Raw genomic sequence first — 26637 nt, 5'->3', positions numbered from 1 at the left:
TCATAAAGATAAAGTCCTTCATGGTGGAGAAATCATAGTGGCAGAGGAGCTTAAAGCCTCGCTGGTTACCCCAGGTCAGCAAGCAAACACGGATGAATGCTGGAGTTCAGCTCACCTCACTTTCCCTATTCAGTCTAGGACTTTTAGACCATGGAAAGGTGAAGCCCTTGAGTAAACCAAACTATTAATAATAGAAACACCCAATCAGACACTCCGAGAGACTCATCTTTCTCCTGGGTGATTTTAGATCCTGTCACCTGACTATCATATTAGCCATCATATGGATCAATGCCATCAGAAGAGACCATGAGCATGAAATAATGTGATATGTGGGAAGAAGAGGAGCCCAAAGAGACACCGGAGAGCATGCAAAGGGGCTTGCAAGATTGTGGGGGAGCTCCCAGGGTTTCACATTGATCTGCCATGGCTCTGACCAACAAGAGAATATGATCTCTGTCTCTTTAAATGAAGACTAAATAGACTCTATTTACTGTAGAAAGTTCCTGGCTTGTGAGATCTGGTCTAGTACACTTTGGAGTTGCAACCTTCATTTATTTAGCTTTCTTTTCTAATGTACTAACTGGGGTTGAATATGGAGATGCATCGACACACAGATATTACCAGGTCTTCTTTTGTGTAAGTTGAAAGTTGTACATGAAGCTATGTTGGGAATGACAAAGCCTAGAAAAGAAAGCAGGCTAGTCACTTGTGTTGATCCCCCAGTGTTGGCAGTGTCTCTGTATTTAGTGTGCATATTTAGCTACCTCTCTTCTCTCTTAGTACCCTATGCACTTGAGTGGACACAGAGTCATTAAGGATTGTGAAATAGTTAGCGGGGTGGGGTAATCAGCTCTCATGGTGTCAGGCTTTAGAGTCTAGAATCATGGTTGGCCTCATCACAGGCTCCTCTGATCTGTAAAAAGCTTTGCTGATCTTTCTACTGCCTGTCTCACAAGATACGGGAGACATGAGGTAATGTCTCCTTAGACCCTTGAGCTTCTCGGAAGAGCAGCATTTACAGGAACGTGATTTTGCTTGTGCTGTAATGGGCTGGAATTCTATTTACCTAAATTTATTTGGGTGCTTCTGGAATATTTTGTTGTCTTGACTTTGATATCTAGACCTGAACTAACCCCTCAGGGGACATTCAGTGCAGTGAGCCAGCTGTACTTTTATGAGGTTAGAAAAGGAAGCCAGGAAAGAAGGGTGTGTGAGCCAGGCTGGGTGGTGATGGGGGAGGGGCTTGTAGTTATCTCCGGAGTCCATATCACAGTTCAAGCATTTTAAGCATGCTGCTTTACTAAAAAATCAACATAAAAGAAATCAAAACTATGAGTCTGTTTTAAAGAAGCCACATCACTTATTGGGGATGGCTTATGTAAAATATCTCTGCCACTTTTTTCTGTGACAGATTCTATCCAACCTCCTTCATGATTTTTTTCATCTTTTATTGATTCATAAAAGTGCATGATGTTACAGATGTTGTGAAAATAGAAGAGGAATTGTCTGGGGGAAACAAAGGGAACTCATGGGAGGTCATGGGGCATGAGGAGGGAGAGTAGACGAGGGATAAATAGACTCAAAGTGCACTCACACTTGGGTGAACATGTCCTTATGTAACACAGTAAAACAATGCAAAAACATTTACTTCATCTTGGTGTTTGGATTAAATCCTCATTGTTTAATAACTTGTTTCGGATTCTAATACCTCCAGCTCTGCACACATACTAGCCAGTTGTCAAGTTCATTTGCAAGATGCCTCCTAGGTTGTTAGGCACGCATTCACTTTTTTTCTACATGTGAAGGAAGCCTCTGTGCTCACTGCTGAACAGTCACGACTTGTCCTGCCGTCTGGTGCAGTTCTACAATATGTGGCTGTCTAGTCAGTCTTAGACAGGGAGATGAAAATAAGTGACGGAAAGCAAGAGAAACAAGCACACGTGGTGGTGCTACCGTACTGTAGAGATGATACTCTTTGATGGCGAACGAACGCGGTGGAGCATGCTGTAATCCCAGCTCCTGGGAAGTGGGCACAAGAAGACAGGCAGTTCTCCTCCATCAGCCGTAGAGTGAGGCTGAGGCCAGCCTGGGCGCCACGAGGCCCTTTCTCAAAAGAAACAAAAGGAAATACAGTGATTTATTTTATAATTTTCTGTGCCAGGCAATTTGCTGTGGGGCTTTCTCGAAGTACTTGGTTCTTTGAATGTTTTAAAGGAATGTCAGCCTCCTATAAAAGAATTTAAATAACTATTGAGTAAACCTGAAAAACAGACACAGGAAACCAAAAAAGCATGTGCTCCCTTCCAGAGAGGTGACTGTACAGACATAGAAAAGCAACGGATGCAATCTGGAGCCCTAGACCAACAATGCAACTCACAAGCCTCTTTCTGAATGAGAAAACAAAAAATCAAAAAACAAACATACAAAAAAAAAAAACCCGTTTCATTCACTAAAGAATAGAACATTATAGAAAGAATAGCTTCCAAACCCAAGATGGAATATGAGAAAATAAAGCCTTTCAAGATGTGTGTTTGCTTGACTACACAGAGTGGGAAGGATATAAGAAAAGGTCCCATTGTTTTGTAAACTAGGAAACATGTCTCCTATGGGTAGATGATCCTTAATCTCTGTGTAACTGATCTTCACATCAAAATGATCCCTTACTATGAAAACACTTCCTCACTTGAGATATGGCTCAAAGGAAGTTAATTTGTAGGAAGCCTTGTATTTTGTGTGTATGTGTGTGTGTTTTGCATATGTTTAGAATATGTGTGTATGTATACGTGCCTATATATGCAAATGCGTCTCCGCAAATGGGTAGAAAACTTATAGGTAGCCTTAATAAAGGTAGTCTATTTTCCTCTTGAAGATTTAATGGTTTGAATAAGCATGCTAAACATGGCAATTAGTTTTTATGTAATTTTGTTACACATTTATTATTTTCTGTCATTGTGTGTGAGAATAGACAAGCATACTTTTAAAAAAAATCATTGAAAAATTTCCACTTTATATTGGTTGGAATCAAGTAAAATTGTGATTTTTCTCTTTATTGGTTTCAGGATCGAAGTAAACAATTGGAACAGGTCCACGCAGTTATTGGACCTAAGTCATGTGACCTGGATTCTCTCATTTCTGCCTTCACATATGCATACTTTCTGGACAAGGTGAGGGGGAAGGGACTATATCCTTAGTACTTGAATTGTGTATCTTTTAAGAATAAATATTTTATGGAAAAATGAAGCCACTAACTTAGTTTTTCCTGTTCTGGTATATTGGTGTAGAGAATATTAAATATCTAGTTAGCAACAGGCATTTATTGAATAGTACCTGCATATTAAACATTGCTCTAGTTATGTCTTACTAGTTTCCACTCAAAAATACTTCAAACAACATATTAAAAAACTGTTATAGTAGTTGACTGCTTTTACAAGAATATAAAGAAGCAACAAAAAGCAAGACTTAGGGGCTCTGTCTTTCCCTTATCATATACTGTGTGACCTTGCCTTTGGGAGTAGAAAAACATGCAGAACAACTCATATGAACAATACATGAAACACAGAACCTTGGCTGAGATTCAGAGACAGGGGCAGGGCAGATGCAGTCTAGGTCTGTAAGCCTTTAGTTGTTGCCTTTTAGACAACAACTGGGGATGATGTCCTTTAAGGGAGACTCTTTCTACTCTGTGAAGCACAGACTTACCCGTGGAACTGGAAAAGCCTTTTTAACAAATCGTGTTCAAACTCCTCATCTATAAACTCCATCAGCCCACAGTAATGGACTTTATTGCTTGAAAAACTTTCAAATGTGTGTTCTGAGTATTTGGGTACTATTTCGTGGAATTTTTAATTTTCCAGGGTCTGGTTTATTTTATTTCAATTTTGTTTGGATCTGGATCCCCTGATACTGTGCATAACTGATCTGGAGTGATTTAAATTCACATGAAAACCCAGTCTTCCAGAATGAGCTGCGGGTGGCAAGTACTGCTTTAGGGCAGCTGACAAAATGATGGCGAAAGTATTCTGATCTCTACATGTGGGCTCTCTATCAAATTTGTCTTACAAGTTGTTGAATTTTGCAAAGAATAGTAATTGGTATGAGGAGATGAATGCATTTGAGTCAAGATGTGCATATTTAAGCAATCCTTATTACTCTCTGCTGTTCATCTAGAGGACAGCTGACTGGAGTGATTTTAAGACTATCAGTGATATGCAGTTTAAAGGAAAGTATATAATAATAATTAATAATAATGTTACCATAGCGTATACACTATACTACATATAGTATATGTAGCATATATACTATTATATACTGTAGTAATACTGTAACCAGTCATGGTTATAGTACCGTGAATGAGTATGCTTCATGGAAAGAGGAGGCAGGGTAAATGTGAGTGATAAAAGATAGTTGATGGGTAGATAGATACAGGAAAACAGACTCACAGGCCCTCCTTCCTTTTGGAGACTTTTAACTAAGCATAGAAACAAATATGGCATTTTACTAAAGAGTAACATATGGGGGATTTTGTGGTTTTGGGGTGTCTTGGTTGTGTTTTTTGTTGCTGCTGTTTAGTTGTTTTTTGTCCGCTTGACACAGCTACAGTTATCTGGAAAGAGGACCCTCAATTGAAAAAAAAAATACCTCTCTTCTCATTGCCTGTAAGCAAGTCTATAGGGAATTTTCTGGCTTAATGGTTGATATGGGGAGGCCCAGCCCACAGGGCAGAGCAGTGCCACCTCTGGGCAGGTTGTTCTGTGTTGTGTAAATGAATAGATTGAGCAAGACAGTAAGCAGCACTCCTCCAGGGCTTCTGCATCAGTTCCTCCATTTAATTTCTGCCTTGAGTTCCTGGATGATGGACGGCAAGCTAGAAGATGAAATAAACCCTTTCCTCCCAAGTTGCTTTCAGTTATTGTGTTTATCATAGCATTAGAAAACCTAGCTAAGACACCAAGCCTTTGTCTCCCTGTGGCAGGCCTTGCTTGTTATTTGTGGGCTGTGCTTTTATAGAGTTTTCCTAAGAACCAGCATCCGCCTTCAGGCTCTGTGACCTTGCATGCTGGTGAGTAGAACAGAGGCCAAACTCCATAGACACAGAAAACCAAGACTCAGAAAGGAGAATGGCTTTCTCCAGTTCACTGAGCAGGGGGTAAGGCTGCCATCTTGTTTTCTGATGCCACCTCCAAAATAAGTCCCGCTTGGACAGCTCAGGATGTCTATCCTGACTCCTGTATTCATTCTACTTCTTTGTCATTGTCAGAGTTAGATACAACTGTCAATTCATTAGGAAGAGTAACATGCGATACCTAAATCACTAATGATTATTCTGTGACTGGCATGACAGTGGAAAGAAAACTCACTTGGTGGAGATGGTTTTGTGTTTCGGGTACAGCGGCAGTTTTACTTGTTTAATTCAGTGAATATTTATTAAATGTCTACTGCTGCCTGGTTGTTTTATGTCTTGGAAGGCAGCAGAACAAAACAATCCTGTCCTTTTAATGCAAGAGGGGAGACAGACGCTGGGATATTGAGCTGTGTAATAAGCAAGTGCTTGTGATAGAGCTGTGGTGATGGAAGAACGGTTATTTCCTTATCCAGAAACAAAGCCTTACCAAGCCTTTCAGTGGCAGTGAAGTCCTTGTTGCTGTTCCCTTAATTTTTAAAATACTTTATAATTTATATAGAGAAACAGATTTATTGTGAATATGAATTTTCTTCCTCCTCCTCTTCATCTGGTCATCACAAATGTTTTATATAAGAGGCCCATAAAAGTAGTTAAATATATATATATGTATATATATATAATATATAAATTATATGTATATATTATATGTAATGTATAATGTTTATTAGCATATCATATCTATTAGTATGTGTGCTAAATCTGACTGCTAATTGAATAACCAGTTAAATACATGCTGTTTTGCATATTTAAAAGGTCACAATTCATACTCCAACACATAGTTTTCCAGATGAACTACTGAACCCAGATTTCAATTGTCCCATGTCGATGGGGAGACATCTTGTGTCACTGCAGTCTGTTCCAATTACCAACTTTTTGTCAATTCCATCAAGATGTTCATTTGCTACCCATGAAGAGATGAAGAGGAGATTATGTGTGTATATGTATGTTTGAATGAATGTATGTATGTATACATGTATATGTCTGCATACAAACATACATTTTCTAATCATGGAGGGGTTAAAGTAAAGTAAGGGGTTAAACGTTTCCAGTTAGGATTGTCTGTGAAACTTTATTTTTAAAGAGAAAAAAAAAGGTGAGAATGCATCATGGCTAGGCTGGTGAGGTGGCTCAACAGGTAAGGGTGCTATCTGTCAGAGCTGACCACCTGACTGCTTTCCCAGGAGGACCCCCATGGTGGGAGGAGAGAACTGACTTACGCCGCCGTTTACTCTCTGACGTCCGCATGTGTGCTGTGGCATGCACAGGCTCGCGCATCGGCTCGTGCATCGCGCATCACGCACAGGCACAAACATATGCATGTGTACCCGCGAGTGCACACACTCACAAACAGAAACAAATAAATGTAATGATAATTTTAAAATACGACACCGGTGTCCTCTTACTAGTGGAGAAAGTGCTCTGTAACTGGGCTCAGGGAGATTTTTTTTAGATGTCAAACGGTTTCTTTGTGAACAAAAGGCTTACACTCTAGCAATTAGCTTCTAGCTGGAGGAAAACTGCTTTTTGCAGCGGTTGAGCTAACTTCTTCTTTCTGTAGGTCAGTCCTCCCGGGGTCCTCTGCTTGCCAGTGCTGAATATCCCAAGAACTGAATTCAACTACTTCACAGAGACAAGGTTTATTTTAGAAGAGCTGAACATCCCTGAATCATTCCACATATTCCGAGATGAGATTAACCTGCATCAGCTGAACGATGAAGGGAAACTGTCGATAACGCTTGTAGGCAGCCACATCCTGGGGAGGTAAGACTCACTGTGAGGTTCTGGGCATTTATCCTGAGGGAAGCTTTCCTGGTCAGTTGTTACCATGTTCCTTATTAATGTTTAACAAGAGTCATAAAAAGGACTTTATTAAAAATATAGGTTTTTTTTTTCTTTAATGAGAATATTTGGGCTATACCAGTTCTCCTTGTTTACTTTGAGATTTCAAATTGATGTTCTTAAGTGGAATGCTCTTGTAAAATGCACCAAATTAATACTCTCTTATAGTGTCTCAATAATCATACTTATTGATGTTGAAAATAAGTAAGGGAAATTGAAACCAGATAAAACAGAAAGATCATAAAGAAATCTCATTAGAGAAAAGGAGGAGAGTGGGAAATGGGCCACGAAAATCACTTCATTGTAGTTTTCTATGTTCTATGGTAACAGAAAGGCAGGCTGTTGATATTCCATGCAGCTCAATTGTTGTACGTCAGAGAAGGGAAAAGTGGAGCCTAGTGTCACAGATGGCTTTGCCCAGGCACCACGTGTAGTCAGTGGAGAGTTTAAATCAGACCTCTTCTGCCTCTTTTAGGCGCTGAGGGAACTATGAGCTGGGGCAAGGATCTGAGATAAAGGGAGAGGAATGAGATGAATTCCCTGACTACAGATGATTACAGACAGACCTCAGAGATACACTCTGTACTGCCATCGAGTGAAGGGATACCAGCTAAACACTTGGAGTGTTCATTCTTTACAGTTTACCAGTTTTTCTATTGTTGAAGACCTTGACCAATTAACCTTGACCTTAGAGTACTTACAATAAGACTTTTATATTTAATAATTTTTAAGTGTAACCAGTTTTTAGGAAGCATATTTACAAAAGCATTAAGGTAAATCTAGGCAACCACCGGTTACACAGTTGGTTACAAGGCATTTTGGAAACAATCTGTGGACTGCTTTACTCCTATATGGTTTGAAACAAATGAAAGTCTTTTGAATGATACCAACCATCTGTTGACAAGAGGCTGGAAGTTTGGGGTGAGGTTTTGGATGGAATTTAGTTCTCAGCTATACTTGCTAACTTTTTTTATCACTATAATGAAGTTCCTGACAGAAGCTGTGTAGGAAGTAAGGAGAGGGTTATTTTTCTCATGGCTCTGGAGAGTCAAATCTCTGATCAGGCCACTAGAGTGTTTGGGACTGTGATGAGGGTTGTTTATCAGCAAGAAGAGCAAAATTCACACCTTGAACCCGGCCAGAAACTAAAAACTAGGATCTTCCAACCCCCTGTGAGGGCATGCACCCAATGATCTAAGGATTGCTGGCAGGACTCACCTCTTAAAGCCCTCAGCACCCACCCCCCCTCCATGGGGTACCACCCTGCAAATGTGGACCTTTGGAGGACACTCAGATAGTCCCCAAGTTGCAGATAGCTTGGGCGGTGTCCCTAGCTATCATGCACTTGGCTAAAGTCATGCCTAATGTTTTCAAGACAGCTCATGCAACTGACACAAGGAAAGATGACGTGATGGCACAAAAGAATTTTGTCACCACTCAAAATGAAATCTGCTAACTTGACTTTGAGACTGAGTTTATAAACTCTGGGGATATAGTCGAATACTCCAGAAAAGTAAAGAGCTTACTTTCTTTATTGTAACTCATTTATATTTGAATAGTCAGAAAGAAAAATGTAGCTTTTTTCTGTACCTTTCTTCTTTTGAGAAAATCCACTTCTATTACATATATGTAGGAGGTGAGGGGTGGGGGATAGTCCAGTGCCCAACACTTGCCTAGCATGCAAAGTGTTCTCCTGAGATTGAGCTTCATCCCTCCAAAAATAAAAAGCACAAAATTTAATGAATGAATGAATGAACAGTTTGACTTAAAAAAAAAAAAACATGGTGAAGCCATGATGGGCATAGTGGTATTTTTTTTGTAAAGTTCAGTGACTGTTCTGAGCAGGTACTGGTGTCAGATTTTCACCTGACTACAAATACAGTCCTTAGCCCCATTTTGCCTGTTTGCCCATTTGTAAAAAGATCTTACAGAACAACAATATGAACTACCCAGTACCCCCCAGAGCTCGTGTCTCTAGCTGCATATGTATCATAAGATGGCCTAGTCCGCCATCAGTGGGAAAAGAGGCCCATTGGACACGAAAACTTTATCTGCCTCAGTACAGGGGAACGCCAGGGCCAAGAAGTGGGAGTGGGTGGGTGGGGAAGTGGGTGGGGGAGCGGGTGGGGGACTTTTGGGATAGCATTGGAAATGTAAATGAAATAAATACCTAATAAAAAACAACAACAACAAAAAAAAACCTGAAAAAAAAAAAGACCTTACTAGAACCCACTACACATGGTCAACACAGCTACAGTGCTTCTAGTTATGTGGAAAATAATAAATACTAGCTTTTGGGGAGCTATGAAAATATTCTAGGAATCTGGGGACAATAATAAATGGAAATGATATATATATAGACACACAGAATAACATCCTGTTCTCTTCTGTGTGTGTGTGTGTGTGAGAGAGAGAGAGAGAGTATGAGTATGTGTGAATGTGTGAGTGTGTTTGTGTGTGTGTGCCTGTATGTGCATGTGTGTGAATGTGTGTGTCTGGAGGTGTTTGTGTATGAGTGAGTGTGTTTGTATGAGTGTGTGTGTACATGAGTATGTGTGAGTGTGCGCACCAGCACCCATTCAAACATGTACAAACTCGTACAGACACAGATTCATATCAGATCTCTTTCTCCCAACCTCATCTGTTGAGGTAAGGCCAATCAATGAACATGGTACTTGCTGACTGGCTAAGGCAGGCTGACCAGCAAGCATACCCCACCCACCCACCCCCTCATGGTGCTGGAGTGACCACAGCTGGAACACTTCAGGCCTTTACGTGGGGATCTGAACTTGGCTCCTAATGCTTGCTCTGCAGGTGCAGTTCTCTAGCTCCAGTTAGGTCCTGTTCTTCACGGTCATGAGAATTTATGTTTTGGGCCATTTAGGGGAAATCATCAGGACTGAATCATGCCCCGGAGTGGGAAAACAAGCCACAGCTCTTCTTCCTTTCCGTTTATTTTCCAGTGAGGACAGAACTTTGGAATCCGCAGTTGTCAGAGTCATTAACCCCGGAGAGCAGAGTGATGGTGAGCTGGGGTTCCCGGAGTCTTCCTCCTCTCTGGTGCTGAAGGAGCTCCTGCGTGAGGCTCCAGAACTCATCACCCAGCAGCTGGCACATCTCCTCAGAGGTGAGGACGGCGCTGCCAGAGTAAAGACGGGAAGCTTAATGGGCTGGTTCTGAGTCTGCTCATGCAGAAAGAGTGCGATCCATTCTTGGGTTAACAATCCCTTTAAAGACCCCGGGAAGCTTCATCAGAGAGGCAGGGAGTAAAGAGTTTGTTAAAGAGTAGCATTATATTGAATATTAAAAATGTGCATTTCGAAGCAGGCACAGGGGCCTGCACTGTTTCACTAGACAAGAATGTTAAATGGGCCTGCTGCACCCTGGTTAGAGAGCGAGAGCCAGTTCCTCTGGCTGTTAATAGCTTCCGAAGGAGATTCTCTTCTGTGACAGTGCCGGTGCGGATCAGAATTCCCTGTTCCCGTGGCCTTGGAGCATCCCCCCAGTGCTTTGCATGCTTTGCACATATAATCCTGCCTGCAAGGCAAAATACTCACCTTTTGTTTCGATGGTGTGGTGCAGGGTCCTTCATCCTGGTCTTCCACAGGCTACATCCATCTGTTTTCAATGAGGATCAATGTATGGTTCAGTCAGAGTCAGCCTTCTGCATCCATGGTCTCTACCTCAGGGACTCAACTAACCTTGGGCTGAAATAATCATTTTCAACTTTTTTTTTTATCAGCCATAATAAAGGCATCTCCCATTACTGTTATTCTCTAAAAGACTCAGCCAAACAGTTTACATTGTTTCTCCATTGTACTGGCAAGGAGTTATATACTAAGTATTGTAAGTGATACTAAGTATTGTAAGGTGTGTGAAATATATCTGAAGCTTTCATAGGATGCAGAAAAACCCTGCATCATCTTACACATGGGTCTAGGGCACCCACATATTTTGGTGTCTATGTGGATCCTTAGCAAACCTTCCTACAGACACCGGGACTGACCATACGCTATTCTCCATTGCTATAGTCTACTACTTCCAAGGAATGGTATTCACATTAGAAAGTGTCCATCCACTTCGGTGCCACAAAATGAGCACAGCCATGTGGTCATTTTGGCATATGGGCTGTGCAAAATATTTTTGGTTGTGAATAAATCTTTCTTTTCTTTCCACAATTCACTTTAGACCTAATAGGCACAAATTATCCTCAAAATGTTTAATATAGAACAGTCAGGAGACAGACTGATGGAGCAGAAAACAGGAAAGGCTGAGGACAGACTGGCTTAACCCTTCCAAGGACTTTCCTTCTCTGCCTTGCTCTCTTATAATTTGGAGAGGGAAAGTCCAAAAGTTACACGGTTCCTCTGAAAGCTTTAGACCCAGTGGCCCCAGGAAGCTACCCATACATGCTATGATGGTGCATTAGCAAGCTTAGGATTGCTGGTGGAGACCCAATCTAGGCCTGACTTTGTTCTATGTCTGCCACAAAATCAGTTACCTTTTAAAGTCATAAATAAGGCAATGACAGTTCCCAGCTACAGCTCTTCACAATCAGAACTCAGGCCCTCCATGTTTGTGAACAGCATGGCCTTTTCTTTCTCCCTTCAAACATCCATCTTCTCATGAGATTTACCCCCCTGGCGGAGGGGGTGTTTCAGATATTTCCAAATTTCTCACTCTGGGGGACTCACACCTCCTCTCCCTGTAGCTTGCTTATGCCCTCTCTCTAATACTCTTTTTCTACATGTATCTCCATGCTTCTCTACTTGCTCTCTCCAGAATGTCGGCTTCATGAAGAGAGCCCTTCTGTGCACTGTGCACTGCCCTACCTGGTGTCTCCACTCTGCTTGGCACACAGTAAAATTCAGTGGGATGAATTTTCCAAGAGTGGATTTGATTGTGTGGGGAAGTCGGGAAGATATGGAAGAAACCGGGAGAGGATAAACAATAATCAAAATATTTTGTATGAAAAAAATCAATTTTAATAAGAATTTTGACAATTTTTAAAAATAGTATTTCCACACTCTCTGTTTTCATGACGGCATTGATTGTGGGAGTGTCTGATATGCAATCAGCTGCTGTTGTGATCCATTCTGCTAGTATTCTTACTGTCTAGGGCATGGACACTGTTTCTTTCCTTAGTAACCCTTTTCTCTAATTCTCTTTTCTTTTTTAGCTTGTAGAAATCTTAGTGGCGTTTATTTTCTTGTTTTTGCAATGACTAGCTTTTGTTTTCATTGATTGTCATTGCATGTATAATCTTAAGGAGTCTGTATATAATTTTAACCCGTTGTGAACCATAGTACATCTAAAGAAAAGAATGCAAAATATGTTTATAAAAACATAAACATGCAGCTTAGTGAATCGTCAGGAAGGAAACACCTTTGATAATTTACCCATCTAAAGAGGCAGACTGTGAAGACACTGCATCCTTCTCATGCCTACAGCCCACTCCTACCTGGAGGCAGCCAGCATTCTGATGCCATAGCATAAACCCTTTGCTTTGCGTCATACTTTAGCCAGCCTTGGGTTCATTCCCCAGGACACTACACATGAGTTATCTGTGGTTATGTGCTTTACACCAATGGACACATATGGTCTCTACCACGCTGGGAATTCCAGCAGGAATCACAGTCCTGTCTCCATTTGCTTCATGAAGCTCACATTGAGAGTTGGAAAGTGGATGCTGTTGCCACAGCTCCAGGGTTTCTACGATATCTGGATCTTATTCTGTACTCTGCTGCTCTTTCCCTCCATCCCAACTCTTTTACTGTTTTATTATATTTCATGTTTTTTGGTAAACTAATTCAAATATTCAGTGCAGGAAGGATTTACATGAAAAAAAAACAATGATTCATAGATAACTGTCTTATAAGAGCACATACTATGTTTAATGTGTATGTCTAGATCCTAAGGTGAATCAAATGTACACTGCCTGTATGTGCATCTATCTCTGTTACAGAGATTGCTTGTCTGTCTCAGTTCCTTTGTTTCTAAAAAGGAACAAAGTAATTCTAAATAAAGGTTGGCTTTCCTTTTCTTCCACCAGTCCTGTCAAAAAGGTATCTACCTCTGTTTCAACTCATCTATCTCTGCTTATGCCTTTTTCTCAACACAAAAATAAACATTCAGATTCAGTCATTTGATTGTCTTGGTCCTAAAACTTCCTACTATAATTAGCTATCAAACTGTTTGCAGTATGCTATACTATTTCCTTCAAATATTGATGAAGAACCTGATTGCTACGGTGTTGCTAAGTGGTTGTTTGCATACCTATGATGCCGCCATTGGTTGCAAGATCTCCTTGTGTTTCTCTGATAGTTTTTCTTGACACTGTGTCCTTTTGGCCCTGAGGACAATTAGTGGTATTTGCTAACAAGTAACTCAGCGCAGCAACAGTGTTTCAAGGTTGGTGGAATATTTAGCCATCTTGAGACAATTTGAATTTAATTTCTCTTCTTTTAAAATAGCTACCACGGTTTATTAACTGAACAAATTCGGACAACACTACAGTAGACACCTTGTTCATCCTTGGAATAAGTCTGGCAGTCTGGTGGTCCCTGTTGCCAGCATCCTTGTCTCCCATGGCTTTTTTCTGCAGTTTCTTTGTACAGCACAGATCTCCTGAGTCAGGTCTTTCACGCTGATGAAGCTGTATTTCCCAGAGGAGCCCACATTCATTTAATAAAGGTGCTACTGGAGAACGACAGAAGGAAAAGAAGCTGCTGTGCCTTTGAAACATCAGCCTGAGTTCTGCAGAGAGAGACACCAACCAAGGCTGCTCTGCCTTTTCTTTCCTCCAGCCATGCAGATCTCAGCGCTGTACCTCTGCCTGTCTTCAGAGTGCCGGCGCTTAGTTTCTTTGTTCACAGGCTTCCTCCCTGTCCATCACATCGTTTGTATAAGCTTCTTTCTCGGGTACTTGGTCTTCAGCTCTGTGGAGAGTTTTCATTTCCCTTCTGAGATGTGCTGCCATAGGAACCTGCTTTTCTCCCTGCCTGAACCCTCTGTGGTTACAGGAAGAGAAGAAAATGCCATGCAGGTCGGTCCTTAAACAAGAGCGTTCTCAGAGCCACTGTATATTGTCTTAATTTGAAAGTTAGTAATTTCAAGGCACAAATTGATGCCGTCTAGTTCATCCAGAAAGGCATATATTTATAAAGTATCACTTTTCAATTATTTGTGTAAGAAATTCCATGTTCAGGAAGACCCAGCTGTCATGGCTGGTAAGATCACCGACCTTGGTACTTGGACCCTGATATCTATCTTTTGGCTTCTCCTGTCCTACCTGTCTTTGTCTTTATTGTATGGTCTTTCCCTCCCTCCCTCCCTCCCTCCCTCCCTCCCTCCCTCCCTCCCTCCCTCCCTCCCTCCCTCCCTCCCTCCTTCCCTCCCTTCCTCCCTCCCCTCTTTCTTCCTTCCTTCCCCTTTCTCTTTCTCTCTCTCTTTTTCCTTCTTTCTTTCTTTTCCCCTTTCATCTCCCTTTCTTGCTTTGCTTCCCCCTCCCTTCTGGAAGATTCTTTTCTTTATTATTATTTTCCAACACGCCCAGTGTGACCATATCTCATTGTCACATTTTGCAGCCTAAGGTTTATGTTTAGTCATGCTCTGGCTTTGTGCCAAGTACAGAGCCTGGCAGACTCTTCCACCTTTGTGGGTTTATTTCCTCAGAGATGAATTCTAGGGGACAGCTGCCAACTCTAAGAGCCATTAAATTGCTGAATCATCATATTGAGAGAGGAGTAGGTGTGGTGTGTGTGTGTGTGTGTGTGTTTCCAGGAGCCATCTGGCAGTGAGATCTCAGCCACTGATTTCCAAACGTGCTTCTGTCAAGTCCACGATTTGCCCAAATGGCCCTTCAAGTTTGTTTGTATAAGGCCTTGACAGCAGCCGCAAGCTGAAGACTAAAGCAAACAGCAGCTCTTGTTCTTAGCCCTAGGATGAAGTGGGAACCACGCCCAAGTCCTCAGAAGCAAGCTCTCCATTCTCCAAGCAATCAAGCAATCGCAGCTGACCTTTAATAAAGACTAGTTGTTTGCTATTCTGGTAGACTGGATTAGCAGCTTCAAAAAGGTCCTTATAAGGAGGTCAAATGGGAGAGGAAAAGAGCCAAGGTGGTGTTTTTTTTTTTTCTTTCTTGCTCCAAGGGTGACTCATTCCATTTCCAAATGATGATAACATCCGAGGGAATTACACTGTCTGCCTTGCTTAGGAAGAGACTAGAGGTAGGGAACAGAAATTATAGTTTCTCCTAGAAAATCAAAGCATCTATTCAATCTTGGTTTTACTTTTTCAGTCACACAAAGGTATCCTTTCTCTTAATCTCAGACACTCTAAATCTGTAAGGATTGTGAACAAGTAATGTGCTTATTTCTGTATCTTTTAAGCTAAAATGGGAATTTCATTGAAAGTCTTTTTTCTCCTTTCTCTTTTCCTTCTCTGCCTACCTCTGTCATTCATTCTTTAATGTTTTTGTTTGTTTGTTTGTTTGTGGAAAAAATCAATCCCAGGTAAACAGAAAGAGGACTTTTTTTTCTGTTAGGAATTCATCGTGTAGACAACAACAGTCTCCTGCGCTGACTGTCTCCCAGTTTCTGATGCAGTGGGGTGTGGGCAGGGTTAGCAGGCTGCAATTGTTAGAGTCTCTTTACATCTCCATTCTTTTGAACAAAAGATAATATGGTTGATTTTTTTCTATAGAAATGAAGCATTTGTTATATTTTTATTATAATTGCTTTCTTTGTAGCTTGCTCTTAATTCTCTGTCCCTCTTCTCAGCCTGGGAATACCTGGGAGACTGTTAGGTGCGGGTTTATGGATTGTTTCTGTCCTCACAATTTGCTAGAAGTTAAATCAACACTCATTAAGAACCAGGTTCTAATGAGCAGACAGGTGTCCTCGGCTGTAGTATACCTTGGTACCGATATTTAACAAAGCTATATAATTACTAAATGTTTCTGAGATTTCAGAACAGAGATAGTGGAGCTTCAACTTAAATATTTTACTTTCAGTATCAAATATATTTCATGTACTTATCCAACACCAAAACAAACAAACAAAAAACCAACAAAACAAAACAAAAACCCAAGTCAGATTTAGAGCTAGAATAAAAGTTAGCTGCAAGCTGGGTGGTGGTGGCGCATGCCTTTAATTCCAGCACTTGGGAGGCAGAGGCAGGCAGATTTCTGAGTTCGAGGCCAGCCTGGTCTACAAAGTGGGTTCCAGGACAGCCAGGGCTATACAGAGAAACACTGTCTTGGAAAACAAACAAACAAACAAACAAACAAACAAAGAACAAGTTAGCTGCAGACTCCTCCTGTGATGCTTTTTCTACTGCATCAAAGCTCATGGAGTTGTTAAGACTCTGGGTCTGGTTCATTCGAGTGGGTGATGTTTTTATTTATTTACAAGACTTTAAATAATAAGCCCTATAAAATGAATATGTTGCTAAGTGCAGAATTTCCAGAGGTGTTCTGGCACGAAGCTGGGCCATAGCCTTTATCAAAGACAACTCAGGATGAGGAGAAGAACACCTACTTGAATGGGGTCTCCAGTCCTTGATAGCAGGGCATGTGCTCATTGCTGTTAAGTCAGACTGCATCAGCCAGTGTTAGTCCTTAACAGATGTGATCTGAGGATTCAGCTAGCTGCTGCCAAGCCTGATACCAGGGAGGCAGGCAGATATGTAAACACGCTGCCTTACCTCTATAGAATTTGAAGAAAAATGCATTTTAACTTTTTAAATACTTTCTTAGAAACATATTATTACATATTTATCATCACTGTTTGTTATGATGCTTATCTATCATTTTGTAACGATTGCTCTTACAGTCATTTAAAAATGAACGCCATGTAGACTACTTAATGTTATTGAGGTATATGCTCAAATTTTATCAATATAATCAGCTTTATTATTTGACAACAGCTTTATGCACTTTACCAAAATTAAAAGTAAGGGTTAATAAAGAAATACTCAAGTCAAAGAAGAATCGATTCTTACTTTGACCAAGTCAAGTACATAATGGTAAGTGTTTTATACTTCAATACCATTAAACTTTTAAAATTTGGCTTTTTTCTAGTTGTTTATAAGAATACAGTTTTTTATTGCTGTTCTTAGGTGTGGCAAATTGCTTCGTTTACTTACTATTCTCAAGCCATTTCTAGATTCTTCCAGGCTTCTGAAAACACTTCCTGTGAGAGGAAACACAGCTTTAATTCCTCACCCACCTTTTTCCTCCCCCTCCCCTTCCTCCTCTCTTCCCTCTGTTTCTCTGCAGTTGTTTTGGTTAGTGTATGTTTTCTTCCTCACCGATTTAATCCTTTTTTTTAATGTAATTTTTAGCAGTCTTACTGCCTACAATATTTCTTTATCGTAACTATGGTTTTGGTTCATAGTTTTTCTTAAACGTTAGAATTCTTTCTCTCCCTTCCCTAGCAGGAACTGTTCATGCACATGTTAAAACCCTCCTCTTCTTAGATCCCTACATTTTTCTCTCCACGCTTCAGTGTACATTCTTTCTTCTGACTTAGTTTCCAGTTCCCCACCACATCTGATCTATTGTGGAAAAGGCCAGCCTTTAAATTGAGAATTTTAAAATTTCACTTGATTGGTTCTAAGATTGTAACTCTCTGGCCAGTTTCATCTCATTCCCTTTGGCTCTCTCCATTCGTCTTCTCATGAGTTTTTCCTCCACAGTTTACAATCACTCAGTTGTAGTTCCTTCTATGGAGTAGCCATTGAGTGACGGCTGAACATTAGTTACAGGATCAAGGTGGTGAGAGTGGACTTCCTGTCACTCAGAGCAGCTGATAGAGAGCCGCAGAGACCACATCTGTCTGTTCAAACTGACTCAAAGCAGGGTTTGCAATAAGTGGAGAATGTTCCGTTTTGGTCTTACCCTTCTCCTTGACAGCAGCTGGCAACTGTTCCCCAAAGACAGCCAGCAAGTAGATCTTTCAGGCTTTGTTGAGGCACTTAAGTCTGACCTCATATATTTAAAAAAAGCCTATGAACAATGTAGACATTAACAGGGATGGCTGTGTCACCATAAACTTTATTTACAAGATCAAATCCAGATGACTAAGAGACCTTCTCCCTGAATGCTTTCTCTAAGGCCTTCTGAGACCACTGTTAGGTCTAAGGGCTTCTCTGCCCAGAGGCTACAACTTCTGAATTAGCAGCTGCTTAGACAGGAAGGCTGGGAAGCTGGGCCTCTGCACTGTCCATGCACCGTCCTAGCTTCTAAGCTGCGACTGGGGGCCTCTGATATGTTCGCAGGTTTTGTGTTGTGCATAGAACTCTGTTCTTCTTCAACAGGCGTACTGGATCCAGAAGCTGGATAAATGTGGGTTTTTTTTTTTTGTAAAATTTGCATTTGTGTTGGTCTTAAATACAAATAGAAAAGATAATCATTTTTTATGTTTTATATTTTTATGTTGAAAATTACTCGTAATCTCTTTGGTCGCCCTCCACTTTTGCCTGGTGATTTTTACTAAATCTGTCTCACCTTCTTCATGGTAAGATGCTATTCACATATACCCCGGCAATGAGAATACAACACAGTTAATATGTTTACATGCTGTGTGCCAAATTGGGCAGATCTCCCACTACACTACCATCTTCCCCATCTATGAGACCCCTTAGAACTTGCAGTTTCTCCAGGCCATGTGCTTCTGCTCTGCTTTTCTTCTTTTCCCTCTTCTTCTGTGTCCTCTCTCTCTTCCATTTTCTCCTTCTCTCTCTCCACCTTTGGCTCCACCTTTCCTTTTAGCTGTCCAATCATCTGCTCTCCTTTATTTTACAAATTAATGTGGGAAGCAGATTTACAGGAAATCACCTGAGTGCTGACTCATTCTTTGTTCCCAATCACTCACGGGAACTCATGATTTAATTAACATCAAATATAACTAGCCCCAGGGCTATCCACAACACTTCAGTATTTTTTTTCTTTTAGCATTTCCCCCCAAAACAAGAGCAGCAAGCTAGTAGTCTCTGTCTGAGGTTTAGACCCAGGCTTTGAGGCTGTCTGATTAGATAACTGTAAGTTACTTCAGAACGGTGTATGGTGATTGAAAGGCTAGAAACAGCCTTTGGGTGAGCCACTCTGTCCGACTGTGTAGCTGTGCACCGTGGAACTGTACAACCATTTGGTTATTAAAAGAAGTAAATTAACACATAAAATTGGTTGCATGGTGAGTTGGAATGAAAGAACCTAGTGGGGAAATCCCCACTCAATTCCAGATTTGGAGTGCACCCAAGAATCACGAACAGATGACCATCTTGATGTAAAAACACGAGGTAGTTTAATGGCGAAGCTCTGGATGGAAAAGTATCTCATGCAGGAGACAGTGGTTTCGACCACGAGGCTTGGAAGCTAGGGGTTTTTATAGAAAAGGGGTGGGGCTGAGGGAGGAATTGGCGCGGTTTCACATGATTGGTCCATTTAAACATCAGCAGCCTGTTAACATTTAACTTAGGTCAGAAGGGCGGGAGATAGGGAGGCATCTGGCCAGTTCAGCATGTCATTCTCTTTATCTTTATGGCTAAGCAGCCTCAGGAATGTCTCAATGACGGGCCTGCCAGGGCATGTTCTGGCCTGTTCTGCTATGTTCTCGGCCCGAGGTTTCAAAGCTCACAAACAACTCTTTGGGCTATTTGACATAAATTACATGAATCACAGGTCTCAAGTTTTATTTTCTTTCAGGAAGACTGCTCTCTGACCCCTAAAAGTGGATAGAATTGACTAAAATTTTAAATGCTTGGCCATTAACTTCCATTTTGAAATCATTTAAAACCAAGACCATCTCCTTTCCTGTGTTTGTTTGAAGATGTTTTGTTCCCTTCTTCCCAAACTGTGTCCTGGAGAGCAGGGCCAGTCCAGCCACTGCAGCGGGTATTGGCTAGATGAGGACTCTGATCTTCATTGTTCCTTGTCTTGGCTGATGGAGCTCAGGAGTACTTGTCTATGTGCCTTCCAGGCAGCATCCTGTTCACATGGATGAGCATGGATCCTGAGCTCCCGGAGAAGCAGGAGGAAATCCTCTCCATCCTGGAAGAACAGTTTCCCAACCTGCCTCCGAGGGATGATATCATCAATGTGCTGCAAGAGAGTCAGCTCAGTGCTCAGGGTGAGTGACTGTCCCTGTTGCTCACTGCTTCCTGGCTTGTGTGGAGCGTTATCTGAGTGGGCTTCCATTCTCTTTCTACTTTCTGTGTGTTTGTGGAGGGGTTTCTGGGTTTGTGATGTTGGTCTGGAAGCAGGCTTCCTATGTTGAAACCCCTTCCTCGGGCTTCTGCCTGGATATAGACATCTTACACCTTAGCCCGTGGATTATACAGGGTGGGTCATGGAGTTCCCTAAGGCAAAGTAGCTTATTGAGGAGTCTCTCAAGTAAGCCCTGTCAGATACAAAAACTCACTAAGGATCTCTGAGAAAGAATTAAATCTGTGTCTTAGAGTGGTCCCCTGTAGAGTGCAGCCCTGGGTGAGATCGGACCACCTGGCCATAAAACTTGGTGGTTAACTTTCTAGAATGTTGTGAGTCGGCTAATACTGGATCAACAGTTTGAAATTAGTCACAGTAGGTATCTTATCATAACAGAAACAGATGAATTACTACAAACTAGATGTTGTTGCTGTTTGTTAAACCAGAAAACTACTGGAATAGTGAGTGCTCTCTAGTCTAGTGGGGAATAAATTCCCCACAGTAGGCTCCAGTGGCCATCAAAGATTCCAGACAGCCAGAGGAGTATGTTGCTGGGTCAATTCAGATTGTTCCTGCCATCAAATAAGGAAGTCAATAACACCTATTGCCAGAGACTATTACAGGGATCACCAGCTCAAATAAGATAGCCATTGTTGTGTTAGACTGGGTGGCACTATGGAACCTGGCTTGCTTGCCTGGAGTTCTCCATGTAGACCAGGCTGGCCTTGAACTCCTAGAGATCCACTTGCCTGTGCTTCCCAAGTGTGCTGGAATTAAAGATGTTCAATACCATGGATGGCTCAATTGTGATAGTGTTATGAAGTTTGTAAAATACAAATTACATAAAATTCAACTGGCAATTATAAAATTATAGGGGGAGTCACCTAAATCTGGGACTTTTATGATATTACTCAGCTAGGTTATACGGTGAAGCTGCCCACTTCTTCCCCAACCAGCGTACTTTGGGACTCTGGAGGCAATCACCCAAGTGTGGCCTGTTCCAGTCTCTCTTGACTCTGGCTTTGGTTTGGTTGATGGGAAGAACAGTGAGGGCCAAAGAGAGGGATCTAAGGCTCCACAGGCATTTCCTACCTCATTCTTGCTGTGACACCAGGCTCTGGCAGACTCCTTTCTCTAGTTTCAGACACCCCACCCCCGCCACCCCCTCCCCCCAACCTGCTTCTGATTTACCTTTGGTCTTAGCTAGTCTCTGACCACTTCATCTTTCACTTGCTCCTTTATCCTGTCATCCCTCTGTAAGTGTCCTGCCCCATGAGAAGTAAGTTATTTTTCCTGACAGAGATGCAGCCACAAATGTAATTTTTGATTTAGTGTGTGCTTATTACAGATAAAAAAAATGATACTTTAAAATGTTGAGATTAGTAGAACAACTTTTTAAAATAACCCCTTAACACATACTCATTTTTTTTAACGGACCATGGGTGTCTTAGTCAGGGTTTCTATTCCTGCACAAACATCATGACCAAGAAGCAAATTGGGGAGGAAAGGGTTTATTTGGCTTACAATTCCATACTGCTGTTCATCACCAAAGGGAGTCAGGACTGGAACTCAAGCAGGTCAGAAAGCAGGAGCTGATGCAGAGGCCATGGAGGGATGTTCTTTACTGGCTTGCCTCCCCTGGCTTGCTCAGCCTGCTCTCTTATAGAACCCAAGTCTACCAGCCTAGAGATGGCATCACCCACAAGAGGCCTTTTCCCCCTTGATCACTAATTGAGAAAATGCCTTATAGCTGGATCTCATGGAGGCATTTCCTCAACTGAAGCTCCTTTCTCTGTGATAACTCCAGCTGTGTCAAGTTGACACAAAACTAGCCAGTACAATGGGTATCATTTTTTTTTTCCTCTTGTTATCCACAGGTTTAAGTCTTGAACAAACAATGCTGAAAGATCTAAAGGAGCTGTCAGACGGTGAAATAAAAGTGGCCATCAGCACCGTGAACATGACCCTGGAGGTAAGGGCAGGGTGCTCTTCCAGCCAAAATAGATTTCACACAGATCCCGTCTGAACACCTGGAGTTCAACATCTGCTGTGAGAGTCAAGATAAGCGTTAGCCTTGAGTGAGTGTCCAGATTGGTGGAAAACTGCCATCTCAGAAAACAAAACCACAACCACAGCCTTTCACATATGTGATCTGTGTGGGTTTACTCGTAACATACAAGATTAGGTTCACTTGCATGCTTTCTCTGTGCAAACATGTTGTTGCTTGGCCTTTGTAGGCTACTTGGACACACGTCACTTTGACACACAAAAATGACAACTCCTCCAGTATTAACATGGAGCCTCAGCCCTCCAGTGTTGCTAATGAATGACTTGGAATGAATGCTACCCCATTTTTATGTCTTTCTTTAGTAAATTACCTCTTGTCTACTTTGAGGGTTGCAACAACTTGTGTGTGAATATTAATTAACCCAACTAATGGAAGCTATATTTTATAGAGGCACATCTGGGTCTTTGTCAAAGTCTGTATTTTTTATCTCCTTAGTCAGGTTCCCCATCTTTGATTGGAAGCAGGTAGTGTGTGGAGATAAAGCTTACGACTTAGGAATCTGTCTTTAGAATGGTATGTTGTTCTTTGTGTCTTTTAGTGATGATAGTGACTGTCTCAGTGTGTCTATTTCTGGGGAAAGGCTGGAATACATATCGTCCATGATTTAGAAAACCCAGGAGCAAGCCAGCACCTTTGTTCTGTGCCTCTCTCTGAATTCACCCCCAGTGGATCAGCCTCACAGTTCAGCTCATAGATGTGCATGTACGTCAGGGTGGCTGGCTGTCGTCAGTACCAGTGCGTAGCACTTCTGAGTTGACAGAGCGTCTTTTCAATGTGTAGATCAATAAAACAGTTTCCATGGACTTCCAGATTGATAAATGCACCATCTAATTAGTTGTGGGTGTGAACCAATATAAGAAATGTGTGCAATTTGGGATGTACTAACTAGATAATCACCTTCAATTAGAAGTCTGCCTCTTTTCTAGAAACCAAAGCAAAACATGGATCTTGCAAGGGTCAGTAGCTCTGAGAATCATTTCTACTGGTTCAAGCCTTAGGGTTTTCTTTAGCTTCCCCCTCCCCTGTCCCCCTTCATTTAATGGCATCTTATTAGGTTTTAAATGACTTGTTTGGAATTCCTTCCTAAATTAACATAGAACATCTTGTAATTGCTCAGGGAACTGTCTGTAGTTAGTGAATTATTTTAAGACTATGAAAATCATACACTTACTATAGCTTTAATACACCTTCAATTGTGTTATAGCAGTATAGAAATGGCTTTGTCAAATATATTAAGTTGTAAATGTTTATCAAGCAGAATCAGGGGTGGAATGACTGTCGTAATCTTGACAGTAATTTCCATGGAGGTCCAGTAATTAATCAGGCAGTTAAGTGTAATTCTGGAACCGCTGTGTGATTTTCTCGGAGCGAGGAGGGCATTTGTGTATATGGACAGGTACATCTGGAACTCTCACCAGCTGAAAGCTAGCTGCAATGTTGTTAAACACCACATCTGTATTTACACCAGAGTGCTGATGTTCATGAGAGCCGAGAAATGGAGCAAGGACTCCTCCTTTAACATAGTTAAAGGCAGAATTTATTCTCCTCCCTAAGGCATCCTGTGACAGCGTACTGTCTCCCCAACTCTATTCGGATTAGGGTTCAGAATTCCTTTCTAATTCTCACCTCCCTCACTTTAAAAACAAAGACCAGAATCTCCCAAAAGTTATTGTGTGGTGTGTTAGAATCGTTGTTCAATGCTTCTGTCCACCTGGGTCTGTTCTCAAAGAGACTCTGGTCCCACAGCTTTCTAAAACCGGGCTTATTCTCCCAAACATGGTCACATCGGGTTGGCACTTCAGCATGGCCCCTTATTTCTTACTGCCAATCTCTGAGCTCTTAGGCAACATAGTCTCTATGACCCACACCCTGAGGATTTAACTGTGTACTATGAATCCCATTACGTGTGAACTGGTTTTGCATATTTAATCGTAATTAGATGATTTTTTAGCTTACCAGGGGTGCTCGTTTGACATGTCTTCAAATTTGAGCATAATTGTGTGCACATAGTCAATGCTTAGTTAATACAAATATTTATTTGTGATTTTTTGATATCCGATTGTTATTTCATTCTGATTTTATTTACTTTTAAACTATGGAGGACCAAACTTTATGTTTTCTAGTTAAATTCTCTACCACTACCTAGTTTTGGATCTTCTTTTCTTTTCTTTTCTTTTCTTTTCTTTTCTTTTCTTTTCTTTTCTTTTCTTTTCTTTTCTTTTCTTTTCCTTCCTTCTTTCCTTCCTTCCTTCCTCCCTCCTTCTTTCTTTCTTTCTTTCTTTCTTTCAATCTTCCCATGTAGCTCAGGGTGGCCTTGAATTCACTTTCTTTGCCCAATTAGAACCAATTTCTTTCAATTATGCCTGAAAGCTAGCATCAGGTAATTTTTTAAAAAATGGCCTATGTGTTTATGTTCATGGACATTACCACTACTCCAGCAGTCTTAAAAATTGAGTGGGTAGTTTTGCAGACTACCCAGCTGTTAAATCAGAAGAGGGAGTTTGTGGCATATCAAGGAGAAGGAGAAAACATACCCCATGTTCACTGGACCTTTCAGATGCCCTAATCCCACCATTGTGTATGACATGGACTTTGTTTGCCCAATGGCTCAATTCATTTTCTTGGGTGAAAATATTTAGAAAGATAAGATTCTTTTCTCCTTATAAAATACTTTGCAGAGGGAGCCAGAGGTGTGAGAAGTAGAAATCACTGGTGTTGATGGACAGAGAGATTCAGGTTTTCCACATGATAAGGAGAAAGCTGACAGATCCCCATTTGCCATTTTTATTGTAGATTTCTCATAAGGTGATAATTGTGACCTAAAATATGTTAGTATTGGTTGTGGAAAGAGCTACAATAAAATCAAATCACTATAGTTACACAGGGTCTCAGAGCTTTGCTCAACAGACAGGGTTACATGTGAATGTGATTTTGAGGTGTGACGAGCACAAAGCCTTAACTGAAGTTGGGGCGACAGCGGCAAGCCTTCCTTACAGACAGGCTCTTGGAATCAGTCATTAACTTCCTTTCACTATTTTCTCTAAGCCACTTCAGTCTGACTGTAGCATGTACCTTGTAAGGAATGTGCATCAAGTTGTGACATCAGTTGATGGCGGTTGAATTGATCCTTTGGGCCTTTTTATTGGTTACTCACTTGCCCATCAGAAATCAATTGAAACCAAAATGACCTTTATTCGTTTGCTAGCAGAATCTTTAATGGTTCTGTTTATGGCGCCTCATTTACACCCTGGTAAAGCAGTACATTTAGATGTCTGTATCTTCCATTCTAGTGAGAAGCTACTGAGGTGGGTCATGGCTGTACTACAGTAATGGCTCCTTTGTCAACACTTCCTTATGCGTGTCCCTGAAGACAATAGCTCAGTAGCATCTTTACTTTGTAAGGACAAAGGTCAGATGCTGGCCAGGTTGTTTTTTTATCAGCTGCACTAAGATTCGTTCACATACAGAGACACATGCTGTAACCACATGCTAGGGCTGATGTAAAGGCACTGTGACGCGACGTTCACAAACTGCACGGTTCAACAGAGATGTATTATCTTATGGTCCCCGAGGCTCAAGGCTTCAGGTCAAGATGCAGGTTGTTGTGAGAATAAACAATGTTCCTTAGCTTGTAGAAGCTAAGACCCCTGACCTTATCTTCAGGTTATTTGTCCTGTCTCTCCCTGTCCCAGCTTTAAGAACCCCACCCCACCAAATGACTGCATTTAATTTATATCTAAGACCATCCTGTTTCCAAATACAGTCCCATTCTAAGTGTGCCCAGTTAAGATTTTGACATATGGATTTCAGAGGACATGCGCTGCGATGAACCCTTCTAGAAAGCTCAAGATGATAACACTTGCAGTACGATTGTCTATATGAACACAGACCAGCTGCTGCCACACGCAAATCATTTTCCTGTAGGTGACAAGCACTGCTGACAACAACTCCTAAAATGTAGTCCACATGTAGAGCTGGCATTCTGGAGCATTCTACAGGCTGGGAGCTGGGGACTCCTCCTGATCAGCTCTGCTCTTTGAACATGGGGGAGAGAGCTCTGGGGCTGCATGCTGGTGGAGTGACTCGGGTCACTTACTCATTCAGAGTCTGTCCTGCAGAGAGATGGCTGCCCACAAGGTGCCTTGGAGCACAGCAGAGGGAAAAACCCTGTACTTTCTGTTAGCATCAAGAACACAGACTGGAGGAACTCCATGACAATTGGTCCACTCCTCCCTAATAAAAGGGAATCTTCAGTAAGGTTTGATGAATATGAATGGCCCATCATGACTGGTGATTTAAGACTGAGCTAACTAGACTGAAGTCTACACCATTTTAAACACC

The 26637-nt window shown here is 41.5% G+C and overlaps 1 protein-coding gene across 1 annotated transcript in view; it reads left to right on the top strand.

The window, feature by feature from the left end:
* Prune2 (prune homolog 2 with BCH domain) overlaps nt 1–26637 on the top strand; it is a 267188-nt gene that overhangs the window by 41534 nt on the left and 199017 nt on the right. The window contains exons 2-6 of the mRNA XM_085833931.1: nt 3060–3164; nt 6741–6943; nt 9985–10148; nt 20002–20151; nt 22106–22200. Of these exons, the coding sequence (XP_085690057.1) occupies nt 3060–3164; nt 6741–6943; nt 9985–10148; nt 20002–20151; nt 22106–22200 (717 nt within the window). The remainder of the gene's footprint in view (nt 1–3059; nt 3165–6740; nt 6944–9984; nt 10149–20001; nt 20152–22105; nt 22201–26637) is intronic.

The sequence above is a fragment of the Mus caroli genome, unplaced genomic scaffold (genome assembly GCF_978045245.1).
Source record: "Mus caroli unplaced genomic scaffold, Mus_caroli_1 scaffold_20, whole genome shotgun sequence".
Classification (NCBI taxonomy): Eukaryota; Metazoa; Chordata; class Mammalia; order Rodentia; family Muridae; genus Mus; species Mus caroli.
This window is presented reverse-complemented; position numbering and strand designations above follow the sequence as displayed.